This window comes from Typopeltis vanoorti, chromosome 13, assembly GCF_054136105.1.
Source record: "Typopeltis vanoorti isolate ZY-2024b chromosome 13, IOZ_Tvanoo_1.0, whole genome shotgun sequence".
Taxonomy (NCBI): Eukaryota; Metazoa; Arthropoda; class Arachnida; order Uropygi; family Thelyphonidae; genus Typopeltis; species Typopeltis vanoorti.
Genome location: NC_143561.1, coordinates 80,836,662 through 80,850,597, shown reverse-complemented (window position 1 = coordinate 80,850,597; position 13,936 = coordinate 80,836,662). Strand labels below are relative to the sequence as shown.

Genomic DNA, 13,936 nt, shown 5'->3' with positions numbered 1-13,936 from the left:
CCATAATCTGGTATACAAATCCCTCATCAACTTATGTCTCAATCATAAAATTATTCCAATAGTACAGGTGTGCTGATGGCATTCTCTCCGTTTTTATCTGTTCAGTCTGTTTTTATGTTAAAGAGATCTGACACTACCTTAATTTCTGGTTTTTGGACTCTTTCCAAAATGACTAATTATCTTGCTCTAATCCAATTCTAGGGCTCAAACTTGATACAGTTGTTTAGAATTAACACAAAAGGTATGTAACAAAGCAAGTACAGTCAAACTTTGTTATAATGAGCACCATGGGGCAGAAAAAATTTCCTCGTTATAACCATTACTCACTATATCAATGATGACTTAAATCTACCTCTTATTTTTCTTTTAATTCTCAATAACACAATACAGAATAGATCAAAAAACAAAATAAGTATTAGAGATAAAAAATAATATAATTACATACTTAGCTATTACTTGTATGAATATACTATAAACTGCAATACACTTAACATTAAACATAATTTATTATCCACATAATATTGAAGTTTATTTTTTTCATTACTAAAAACAATGCTAATTATTACTCTTTTAAAAATATTCATAACAATATTATGTTGGTTTTTAAATCGATCTAGCCAACTGTTGTTACATACAAAATCATCATATCCAAATTGTTTAGCAAATTTTTCCATTTGAGCCTTCGAGATCAGACTGTTTATTGGGAATCCAGCACTTTGTGCCATCAGTGAACCTCTGATGCTATGCTTAATTTTTTTTTTCCAGTGCCAATATGTAAACATCTTTATCCTTCCATAATGTAGATACTGTTGAAGAGGACAAAGAAAACTTTTTACACACTTCAACATTTTTTTTTGCACCATGTTCTAACTCACAAATAACTGCAACTTTTTTTTTGCAAACTGAGAGACTATCTTTTAGTAGACATGCTTCTGATGGAAGGGTTCGTTTTCAACTGATTTTATAGTTGTGGCAGTGTTTGAGTAAAGTGAGGGAGGAAGGTAGGAGGCTAGACACTGGAGAGATAGGTAGCGAGGGTTGGTCCTAAAGCACAAAATTAGGTTATAAACTGGCCTGTAATCTGACACAAGTGGTCATAAAAATTAAATCACTACTTTCAGTTTTGTCTATTCCAAGAACTACCCTAGCTATTAAGAATGTTTGCATAGTTACTAAAATTTGTATGGTATATCTCTGTAGTTTGATCATCATAAAAGGAAGCAAGTGTATGGGAATATGTAAATTAAAATCTAAAATCTAAATAGCCAGAATTAAAATTATCATGGCATTTTGCTCATTATAACTGTGATCTTGTTATTTCCATGTTTGTTATACCAAAGTCTGACTGTATCATGTATCAATATCTGTCAATTACATATATTCAACTGTCTAGTTTGTTTTGTAGAAGTGGGGGGGGGGTTGTCAAAATTCTCAGTTGGTAGTGGTTACAATTACTCTGAAGCAACTAAGGCTATGAAAGCTGTGTTTTATATCTGCTAATTGCATGTGCTCTTCTAAGATGACTTTCTGTTTTGCATGACGAAAACTCGAGTTTCCAGGAGAGGAAAAAAACCATATGTCACACCTCTATATAAGGGCTTTCCACCTAAAGGTGAGTTAAGCAGTTCCTAAGTTCCTTACATCCTAGAGTAAATTCAAATCTAGGTCTTTCTAAACAAAGGATGAATATTGCAACATTTCAAGACTGTGCTAAATAAATATTTTTCCAATTTTCTGAGAGAATAAAAATAGAAAAAAAAATAAAAAGAAAAGCTCTGCCTTAGAATGGCTAACTTGGTTTCAGCTGAATCCTATCCTATCCCAATGGCTTTAACAGGCCTTTAAGGCCCACAACTTTCCAAACATGCTTGGATTTCGTAACTGGTGTCAGCTGAAGATGCTTATAAAATGCTTTTTGCATCCTTGTTAAATTCAAACCAAAGTCTTATCAATCAACAACAACAAACAAAAAAAAGTGACATACTGCCAAAAAAAAAAAAAAAAAAAAGTAAAATTATTCCTTAAATATACTTAATTTTAGCACATGCTAAATAATATACATACTGTTAGATCAAATTGATCCAAGTGTAGCACTGAAAAAAGCTGTTCTATCTTTTTAGCAGATTCCATTGTCTTTTGTGTATCACCCCATATTCCCTGATGAATTGATAAATACACTGCACCAAAAGCTAATCCAGTTTTAGCTACAAATCTGAGAAAAGAAATAAACACCATTAATTGCAAACAAAAATTAAATAAATAAAAATAACTATTTTGTTTTGGAAATGTTATTTAATATTTTTATAATGAAAACAAAAGGAGACAGTTTAAATGTTTTTTGATCTAATACTTAATTACCATTGTTATGCACCTTATTTTATAGGAAATTGCTACAAAAAATCTTTTAGTAACATACACAAAGTAATGCATAGTACTGTTGTGCTATGCATTACTTTGTGTGTGTGTTAATAAGTATTAATAAATTAAGCATGTGTTACGTTTTGTTTTTTTATTATTATTAATCACCTTCAAGCTTTGTTCATCATATAGCTTCAGCATAACATTACCTTGAAATGAGAAGAATTCTGAGTTAAAAGTATTCAGTCAACACATGTTGTAAAGTTCTTTCAGCCAGTTATTACGATGTGTATAATAATAACTATAATATTTAAAGTTATGTTTAAAACCTGTATAGGTGTACAATTCATATTATATCCAATTTAGACCTTAACATTTAAATACGACAGACTTAACACTTCATTATTAATCACAGTTTTAAAACTCAAATTTCATTAATGAAAAGATTGTATTAAAAAAATTTTAAAAAAGAGCAGAAAGGATTTTTTTTTTTTTAAATCAAGTTGTTTAAATGACCAATGTGGCCATTGGTCAGCAAGGATATCATCTCTGCTCTCCAACTGACAGGCTCTAGGTACAATCTTACTGGGATCTGGACAACTATGAATCTTTAGGTGGTAGACAAAACTAAATACGATACTGTTTAGTGGCTTTAAAAAGTACCGTATTTAGTTTTCAGAGAAAGTTTACAGATTATTTAACCATTAACTCAGCCACAGAACAGAATAGAATAGGCTCAACTTTTTTGATAGGATTTACATAATACTATCTAAGAGGGGTCTGGAAAGTTCTGATAAACACCTAGAACAAAAATGCTTTTTCATATAAAAAATGTTTTTTCAGAAAATGTAATTTCTTTTAGAATATACAAGAAGACAAAATTAATTTTGTTTTAGGTGTTTATCAGACCAGTCCAGACACTTTAGCAATTTAGAACTGATACCAGCAGGCAAATCATAATATCGGGTATGTCAACCTTTGGCTTTGATCACTTCCTGTGCCCTTTGAGGGAGGCTTATCACCAATGTGCAGGGGAAGACATCAGGTGAAATCTGTCTCCATTCTTCAATCAAAGCAGCACTGAGTTCAGCAATAGATTGAGGACATGCTGCTCTGACCTCAATCACTGCTCAAATTTGTCCCACAGATGTTCAATGGAGTTGAGGTCAGCACTCTGCGCAGGTCAGGGCAGTCATTTAACACCCATCTCTTCATACTATTCCATAACAGCTGCAGCTTTGTGGCATGAGGTACTGTCGTCTTGATAGTACCTGATTATCCAGAATATCAAGGTACTGAGCAGCCTCCATGGAGCCACAGATAATGACCTGTTGTCCCATTCCAAACTAGCAATGCATCCCACACCATTAATCCACCACAAAGCTTTACTGTGGGTACAACACACTGTGATAACAAGCATTCATCAAGTTACCTGCACACCCTGGTAACAGGTGAACCTTGATCCATAACTCCAGAGTACTGTTTTTCACTGTCAATTGTCCAGTTCACACGCTCTTTGCACCAGGCCAGATGAGGCCATATCCCCATTAAAACCTCTCTCAATATCATTAACATACTAGTTGAACAGCAATGGCCTCAAAACAGAACAAACCACTAATGACTTTTCTCTCCTAGAATATTCACTTCCTGCCCCTCCACATATACAACTTAAGATAATGTTCCTAGTTGGACTAAGATATTTCAATAGTTGGATTTAAGCTTGTGAAAGCCGAGTGGAAGTTGAGTTAGTAAAACAGACTTGTAAATAATTAATTTTAGTCAGTAAATTATTTATTTGCATTCAAGTTTCTATGGTTTTTGTTCCAGAAATTTTGACATGAATCATAACTATGAAAATTTGAACATGGAAATAGAACTTTTTGAATGCAAGTCCTGTCAGTGAAAGGTTGTAAACCCACATTACATTACTACTATGGGTGAACTAATCTTTTCTTTACATTATTTTCATATTTTATTTATTTTTTCTACATAATTCAGAAATCAAACATTGAACTTTTTTCAGGCAGTTTAAGGCCACTAATAAGTAGGATTTTGGTCTCGCACCAAGTGCTGAAATTCATCTCTCATCTAAGGACATCCAATCCCCCTGCCACACACACATACACTACTCTTCAGTAGCACACTCAGGATTTAATCTGGGGGGGGGGGGGGGGTTGAGAATACACACTACACATCGCATATGACCTATGACTGAGCATCTGCAATGATCGCTAATTCAGAAGTAGTACAGAAATAGAAGACACAACATAAATAATAAAATGAATTTTAAGTAGGAAAAGATTTTTGGAAAATTTTCTAGTTTTTTTTTTCTTTTTCTTTGGGGGGAGGGCCCCCCTCTGGGTGCACCACTGATTGGAATGCATTGCCTGAGAGTGTGGTGAGTGCAAGGACAGTGAATGCATTTAAGTCAAGGTACGATGAGCTGTGCATGTGAAAGTGGGACCTCTCACAATGAGGCTCTTGACTCCACGGAGGTTTGTTGATGATAATAATAGTATGGCTAAGGCTCTTGGTTATACACATTGTAGAGTTACTTCTAATCTATTTCCATTTTCTGTTCTTTATTCCAAAGTCTTTTCTTTAACTATTAATCTCTATATTACCACTTGAAAAATTACCAAGTTTTTTTATAACATATATAATATTACTTGTTACTATTATCATTTGTATTGCTGTAACTTACAACCTGATGGTAAGGGTGGCAAAGTTTTACCATCAAGTTACCATCCAACTCTCCCACTACAATACCGTCATTCTAAAATAACTGAGCAAACCATTAATAGTCAACTTAACTATTACCAGAAAAAAATTTATCTAATTACAGGGGTATGGACTGATGAACATTAGTTGAAAGGTTCCCATGATATTTGTCAGGGATAGGTAGCATGAGCACAAAGATCATGGAAAAGCCTAGGTAAGCTCAAGAGATTGAGCCCATGACACACTGTCTTCCAACACATCTGAGATGCCAATTCTCTCTGGTTGCACAGCACATGTGAATCTTTATCCTCAAACCAGGTCAGCCTGGTTGGCCAAGTGTATCCACTCTCCAGTCAGAAGGTTTATTGATGATAATAATAGTATGGCTTTTAGTATAATAGTATGGGTTCGAATCCCACCATGGGCATGGACGTTTGTGATTGTCTAAGAAAGTATACCAATTGGTCGTGGGCAGTTCGTTGTAGCTGGTGGATTGAGTGGTAGAGGCAGAGTTGTAGAGTAAGTGCCCTACCTTGATGAGTCTTTGATTCCCTGGAGGTGTCAGTTAAAATAATAATAATAAACTTTACAACTCATGCTGGGGTTCCATAATGCTGTTCTTTCATCTATCCTGCTTATTTTATGTATCAACAACCTTCTCTGGTTAACTGTAGATCCAATTCACAGTTTTACTGATGACAGTACACTGCATTCCACTCTATCATTTCAGAAATCTTGCATAATCAACTTAAAACTTTGAGAAGATCAAAATTCTTCAATGGGGCTCTGATAACTTAATTTTAATGCTAGCAAAATTCAATCCTGTCTTATTTCTTGCAAAAAAACCTTTTCTTCCAGTCTATTTTGCCACCACCAAATTTTTAGCAAGAGACTATTCCTTTTCTTATGATAACTGTTATCAACAAAGAATGAAGCCAAACCTCCAAACTTTCTTGGCATAAACATATAAGCATAAATGTTGAGGAGGTAATATCATAAATATTACCTCCTCAACATTTAAGAAATCACATATTTCAGACACTACTTTACCAACAAACAACTATTAACTGTATACAAAACACAAATTCATTCAACTGATCCCACATTTGAAATCATGCACCTTAGAGTTATCTAAAAATATTTTATTTAGTACACAAGAGAGCAATCAGACTGATTAATGATCTCTCTCTCTCTCTCATCAATTCACTTTTTTCAGACAAAAGTTCAATTTCTACTGTTTCCATTTTCTACAAATAATTTCCTGGGCACTATTGATCGCAATCAGAATCAATAATTCTCCTATCCTCCTCTAAATCTGTTAAGATAGGTACAGCAACTATTCAGCTCTCCTTCACAGTTCAAATTTTTCTTCTTTATTCACTGCATCAGTGTGTACTGCAACACATATGTGAATGCGCACATGTGTGTAATATATATAATTTTTTTTTTTCAATTGTCCCATACACAAGTGGTAGAAGAATTTATAGCACATCAGTATCGTGTATGGTGTGCCAATGAGGATTGAGAAATAAGAAATTTGTTGAAAATTTTCTTCAAAAGGAAGGCTGTTCCAGAGGACAGGGAGTAGGTGGAATAAATGAGGAAGAGGCCCAACAGAAAGCAGAGGAATGATGTTTCTAATTCCCTGGAACAGTAACCATGGAAGTACTCACAGAAGAGATGCAGAGCTGAAACAGTAAATCTGTGCGATAAAGGTTAAAGTATGAGAGGGATCATTTATAAACCAAGTTACTCTCCTCCAAGAGAGCATTGAGAATTTTTAGGTACACCACCCCAAACATTTGAACAGTATTCTAAGGATTGGTGGATGAAAAATAGTATCTTGAATGGAAAATAATGCCTTTTAAGGGGCAGAAGAAGCTATTGATGTGATGTGTTCATGACAGGAGATGCTGGAGGTAGATATCAGTCCAAGGACAGAGATCTGATCTAGTCTGATGATTTGTGTATTATTGAGGGTAAGATTAAGGATAAGATATTAGTAGCAATTCAGAGTAAGTCATTTATGTATAGGAGATAGAGGGTAGCAGAACTCTGAGGCACTCCTGTATTGATGGCAAAGCTTGAAGAGGGTGCACCTACCATGACATAGAGAGAGGTGACTACCTGGTTACAGAGGGTGGTAGGTAAACTGAAGAAAGGAAATTTGTTTTGCAGATCAAAAGTGTGGGATCCAAAGCCCTGAAAATGTCATGAATAACAGCACATTTCTCTGAACCTTTCCATAGTACATCTCCAATGGTGGCATTTGTAGGCTAAGAGATCAGTCATAGTTCTAGATTAGTGGAATCTATACTGCTGGTCACTGATTAACTGGTGAGCTTCTAGGTAGTAGAGAAGATGACTATTTGTGACTTTCTCCATTTTTTTTTTATGTTATGTCTATACACAAGACGTTGGTTGATCAACCTATAGCACATTAGTAAAGTGTAGGGGTAGTGGGTTGGGAAAGAAGGAACTTGTTTACGTTTGATTTAAATGATCGTAAATTGTATTTGTATTCCTTGGGAAACACAGCAGGTGGGAGACTGTTCCACAGTGCAGCAGTTGCAGGAATGAAGGAGGAGAAAAAGAAACTTCTTCTGTTTGTTTCTAGGTGTACTGTGAAGGGATGTCAAGCAGCTATACCTGTTCCAACAAGCTTAGTACTGAGTAATTATTATTATTGGAGTAATTCAGATGAGCATTTCCCATGGAAGTATTTGTAGAATATACATATTGCAGAAACCAAATGTCTATGCGAAAGTCAAGCATTTTGAAGGAGCTTTTAGCGGCCCACCCCCACATGTGGGAGCAGTATTCAATAGCTGGGTGGATTTGTGATTTGTACAATGTTAACAGCTGTTCAGGGGTGAAGTAATGTCTTAAGCAAAAGAGAAATCCTAGTTTTTTTGAAGCTGAGGATGCAATGGTTGTTATGTGTTTACCAGGAGAGGTTTCATGTGAAGATAATTCCAAGAAGAGAGATCTCAAATCATCTGGAAATTTGAGTATTGTCAAAAAGGATACTAGGAAAAAAATGTTTCTTTTTTATGGGAAACAGGACAGAGCTGGGTTTTATTAGCACTGAAATTGATGAGGTTATCCGAAACCCATTGTAGGATGGCTTGGAGATCGGAATTGAGAGTGATGGTGGTTGATGTTCTGTAGATTTAGGCGAGTTGTGTAGGGTAAGGTTTATTAAATGAAAGCGAGAAGTGTAATGTGCTGTCATCTGTAACCTGTGTATTGGGTTGGAGGTCAACTATAGCAGGAAGAGGGTTGGTGAGAGGACAGAACCTTGTGGAACCTCAGCATTAATTGAATGGTGAGAGGATAGGGAGTCATCCACCATCACACATACACACACACAATGTGCATCCAGAAGAAAACTACCAATCCAACTACAGAAGTCCTGGGCCAGACCAAATGATGGTAGTTTGCTCAGTAAGCCTTTGTACCAGACCAGGTCAAAGGCTTTGGAGATATCAAGTGCAACCACTTGAGATTCACCAAACTTCTCCATGCCATTTGTCCAAAGATGGGTGACATATGTGAGCAGATCTCCTGTTGATTGGCAGTGATGGAATCTATACTGGCGGTCGTTTATTAGGTGGGTGTCTTCAAGGTAGTGTAGGAGTTGGGAATTGATGATTTTTTTCCATTACTTTAGACAGGACTGAGGTGAGCAAGACAGGGCAGTAGTTGGAGGGCAGCGACTCGTCACCCTTCTTAGGAATGGGTTGAATTTCCAGTTTGTGGGATAGATTCCAGTCGAATAAGAGAGTATATATAGGCAACATAGGATAAGAGTAAGTTCTGGTGCGCAAACTTTCAGGACAACTGGGGGGGAATGACATCAGGGTAAGGAGACTTTGCATCTAATTCAGACAGTATTTTTCTGATCTCATTCTGACAAAAGGATATAGGGAGCATTGTATGTTGGGTGTCTGGAATGGTTGGGGGGGGGGGCATTTACCATCGTCAGTTATGCATGCGTTGGAAGCAAAGTACGAAGTCAGAAGATTGGCTTTTTCTGTGCGTGATGAATAGTGTTGGGCAGAAGTTACGGCCAATTGCTTTGGCGAGAGACCAAAAGGCTTGGCTGCCATTTGGACAGGCTGCGAGTTTCGTGCTTTTTGCTCTTTCGACCATCTCTGTTTCAGAAGTACTGATTGTTTTTTGCATCTACTTCAGGCTTCAGCATAAGCTCTAAAGGAGGATGAGGCCTTCCATTACAGGAAGGTCTTGTTTTACATTTCCTCTATTTACAAAGATTCAAATTAATGAACATTTCAAAATCAACAGCAAAAAAAAAAAAAAAAAAAATCAAACACATATACAACAAAACAAAGACAAAAACATTTGTAGCCAGCATCATTCATAATTGCCTTTTTGTTTCATATTCTATGGCACTGTGGGTAAAGATTACAGAACTGTTTATGTTTTGGCCCCATATAAAACATGTTATAAGGACTACTAAAAAAAAAAGTGCAAGTTTTAATATTAGTATTTTATTCACAGATCTGGTCATCTGCGTTTCTAGGGGACAGAAGTGGTGGAGAGATTCAGAAACAAGTGACCAGGCTCGTGACAAGTCTGTGGAACATTCTCTATGAGGATAGACTGAAGGACATGTGAGTTGGTTGCAGAGTGTGGCTGACATGAGGAAAGGAGATATGATAAAAGCTTAAGTTACTAAAGGGATTCTATAAGATTGACACTAAAGAAATTTTTCAATACATGGGGAGTAAGGGGGGAAAAAAAAGGGGTCATGCTTGGGAGTTGTCTAAGAATGTGGTTAGTAAGGATGAGTGGACTAGGTTCTTTAATTGGAGAGTGGCAAATAAGTGGAATGGATTGCCAGAGGTGGTTGTAAGCACTCCAATAGCGAATAAGTTTAAGGAGATGTATGATAGGCATCGTGTTAATGGATAGTGTGGGTCTCTCATGATGAGTCTGACTCCATGGGGTACCCATATAAATAATAATAATTAGTATTTAAACAATAAATTAAAAAGGTCCTTTAAACTTACAGCCCATTCAATGTCTTCCTCAGCTTAAAAAAAAAATGCCAAAAATAACCACTGAGGAAAAGAATGGAAGTGATACAACGCAATGAATCAGGCAAGCATAATGTTGAAAGTTTATTTTTCACTTGGTTAGAGTATAATAAATTTAGTTTAATCCTTTATCCAAGTGTGAGCAAACAAAGTTTGCACCTGAAAGTATCTTCAGGACTGGGGTAAGGTGGTACAACACCAGGGCAACTCGTTGCAAAGGTGGAGCAAGCTATCAACACTCCTGTCTCAGTATCTCCTATAATGCAAAACACATCTCCTTGCGGATATGTCTAATGTTATGCATTAAGGGAAGGGCCACTACCCAGACTAGTTTCGACCTTTATTGAGGTCTCTTCAGTGGGAGCCAGGCCCAAGTGGAGATACCAGGCAGAAGCATTCGCAGGTCATCTCTACCTATAGGAGTTGCCAAATGGTGTGCCACCCTTTTTTAATAAATTACTCTGGATTTAGAGAAAGATGTTGAAAGTTTATTTTTCAACGAGTTGCCCTGGTGTTGTACCACCTTACCCCAGTCCTGAAGATACTTTCAGGTGCAAACTTTGTTTGCTCACACTTGGATAAAGGATTAAACTAAATTTATTATACAGGCAAGCATAATTCTGATGCATGTACAGCATTAAGGTTAATGTCTTTTATAGTTTTGACAATAATAACCAATCAAGATAAGATAAAGTGTTCACATGCAGGAACTGTTAATGCAAAAGTGCTAAGAACATCATATTCAAGGAGTGAAGTAAAGAAAAAACTTGGAAAAATTATTAGTGCTGTGGATTGACATGATTCAAAACTATATTCCTATGACTCAAGAAGTAATCATAGACAAGGCAAAGTCCTTGTTTAATGAAATAAATGAAGCTGGTGGAAAAGTCATTTGTGGAAGTCATTCATACTGAAGGAACCAATCTCATTTAAATACATTATAATTTTATCTCAATTTACAAATGATTCACTTTATGAACAGTGAACCTAACCCTTCGTAACATGAGCTACGAAGGGGTTAGGTGACCTGGTGATGGCACTTGCTCAGTAGTCGGGCAGCAGACTGTTATCACCCTTTTTATACATATATATTATATATATACTTATATATATATATATAATTTTTTTTTCTGAATGGCAACCTCATATACAAGATTATTCAACCTAAAGAGCATTAGTACATAGATGTATAGAAAAGATGATGGAATAAGCTTATTGACATGGATTTCAAGCCAGCAGTGCATAGAATAAATGAAGAAAAAAAAAGTTGTTCTGAATCTGGAATTTGCTGGTGAACTTGACATACTGGCTTGGGATTCACTGAAATTGTTGGGGGAACACAGCAAAATATGATGCCGGATTGCTTCTCCATTAAGGGTGGTGAACGAATGGAATGGGTTACCTGAGGTGGTTGTCAGTTCTTTGTCAGTGAATCGGTTTAAGGAGAGGTATGATAGACATTGTGTTAATAATGGCTAGTTTTTTACTCCCATGGTAAAATTTAAGTTACATAGCGGGAGATATGATAGGTATATTGCAAACAATGTTTCTTGGCCTCCCATGATGAGTCTTTGGATCCATGGAGATACCCATTAACAATAAGCTTCATAGATTACTATACCAGATATCTGGCAATCCCAAAAAAAGTCAGATTCAGACTTCGGTTCAGGATCAGACCTTGACAGATATGTCAAAACAATTAAGGCTATGTGGCCATATACTGTCTGTTAATTGTGTATGTTTCTGACTAGCTTGCTGTTTTGGTATGATAAGTTTTTTTAAGAAAAATCTTCTTAAAAAAAGATTTGCAAAGTGAGCTGCCTAATGAGCTCAATTCCATTTGAGTTTAGGCATCTCACTTTGCAATTCTTTTATTATTATTATTACATGACACCTCCAATGAGTCCAAAGACTCATCGAGGGAGGGCACCTAGAGGAGAACTCTACTGTTCTCCCCCACTCCATACATCAACTACAGTGAACTGCATCAACTACAGTAAACCGCATCATCTACTGCCCACTACCATCACTATTATTTTCATAGACAATCACAAACATCCATGCCCACAGCAGAATTCAAACCCGCAGCCTTTTGGCTAGAGAGTAGATACATATGCTAACCACTTGCCCAACCAGGCCTTTTATAGACTTCAAGTCTTTATAATTTTTAATGGCAATCCTATCACAATCTTTAGCATGCTGCTGCTCTCCCACATTAGCTGTGGTTAGAATGAATATATTATTGAATGACATCTACAAAGATGGTTGCAGGAGAGCACAATGCTTTACACAGCCCACCGTTTATATAATTCGATCCTCTATCTACATACAATACCACTGTAGGTTAGACAAAAACTCTAGGGTTTAAACATGGTCTTTCTTCATGTGACAAAGTCCTCCAAAAAGGTAATGTACCACTAATATCACCACATAAAGTCTTTCATAAATGACCATGTCACAGTGGAAGCAAATCCATTGTTGAAGCAAAGTGTAAAAGCTAGGTATTTCAACCACCCAGATCAACTGAATTAATAACGCCCGAGTTTGGAGACTATCTGCAAAATTCAATGACATCCATGTATTTTTTTTTTATGTACTTCTGGTTTCACAATTAACATTATTATTATTATTATTTAACACCTCCAGGGAGTCCAAAGACTCATCAAAGGAGAGTGTGCCAACAGCATCGAACGATTGGACCCCTTCCAACTACTAACCGCGCTCAAACTTACTTAACTGAGCCATTAGTAGCAGAGGCTCTACCAATCGACCAACCTTAGCCGGCTTTGCCATTTTTTAATTAACATAAATGAGGTTGAAGGATTTCATTATCTATAATAGCTAATTATATATATTCTAAATTGGAATGCCGTGCGTAGGCATACTAAATATAAAAATACAAGATGGAAAACACGTGGAAAATCTTGACTTTTTTTTTTTTTTTTTTGTATGAGGATGTCTATGAAATAGGCGAAAGTTTTACAATACAATATCAAGCTTTTCCAGGTGAATTTTCCGTCTTGTATTTTAATTATTAGTGTGAATATATATATATATATATATATATAGAACCTGTAATTTTATAACAAGATCACTAATTCACACATAGATCATTGAAGTAATAACATAAAAACAAATTCACTCACTTTACAATTCCCATTTTTAAAATAATAATACGATGTTCGAACGCTAAACGTATTAGTTACTTAAGCATAATAATACCGCTTAGATGAAAACGCAAGGTTATTACTTTACCATTTTAAATACTTCATACTAAAGAGACCTTACGTTTTACGCCGATAGGAGGTCTCATGTAAACCAAATAGTGACTGACTTTAAGTAGGTATTCGTCAAAGATTAATTGCACATTAATTACAAATGATTATTCCTCGATGTCGTATTGTGAACGCAAAAAAATACCTAAGAAAATAAAATAAGCAGAGAACCTTTTCGATGTTCTCTTCTACATCTTAACTAGCAGTTGATAGGATGGCTGGTTAATTAAATTAAAAAGATAGCTGTACTCCCTGGAGGTGTCAAAATAATAATAATAATAATAATAATAATAATAATAATAATAATAATAATAATAATAATTGCATACGAAAGGAAATTGTATAATAGTTGGGGAGGGAGCGGCTACAAGAAAAATGTGGATGCTAGATTTAAAAGAGTGAATGCGTCAGTGGGCAAGAAAGGATAGCTATGGGAGGGAAGCGTCTGGGTCTGAGAAGGGTTGTAGGTTCGATGGTAGTATAGAACACGAGACTGGAAAGACTATTGAGGAGAGACAG

The 13,936-nt window shown here is 35.9% G+C and overlaps 1 protein-coding gene across 1 annotated transcript in view; it reads right to left on the bottom strand.

Moving 5' to 3' along the window:
• The window catches only part of QIL1 (MICOS complex subunit MIC13 homolog QIL1), a 56,230-nt gene extending 42,785 nt beyond the window's left edge, over nucleotides 1-13,445 (bottom strand). Inside the window, exons 1-2 of the mRNA XM_090403121.1 lie at nucleotides 13,289-13,445; nucleotides 2,065-2,212 (exon numbers count right to left, since the gene is read on the bottom strand). Of these exons, the coding sequence (XP_090259247.1) occupies nucleotides 2,065-2,212; nucleotides 13,289-13,302 (162 nt within the window). The 5' untranslated portion in view covers nucleotides 13,303-13,445. The remainder of the gene's footprint in view (nucleotides 1-2,064; nucleotides 2,213-13,288) is intronic.
• Nucleotides 13,446-13,936: the final 491 nt, after the last annotated feature.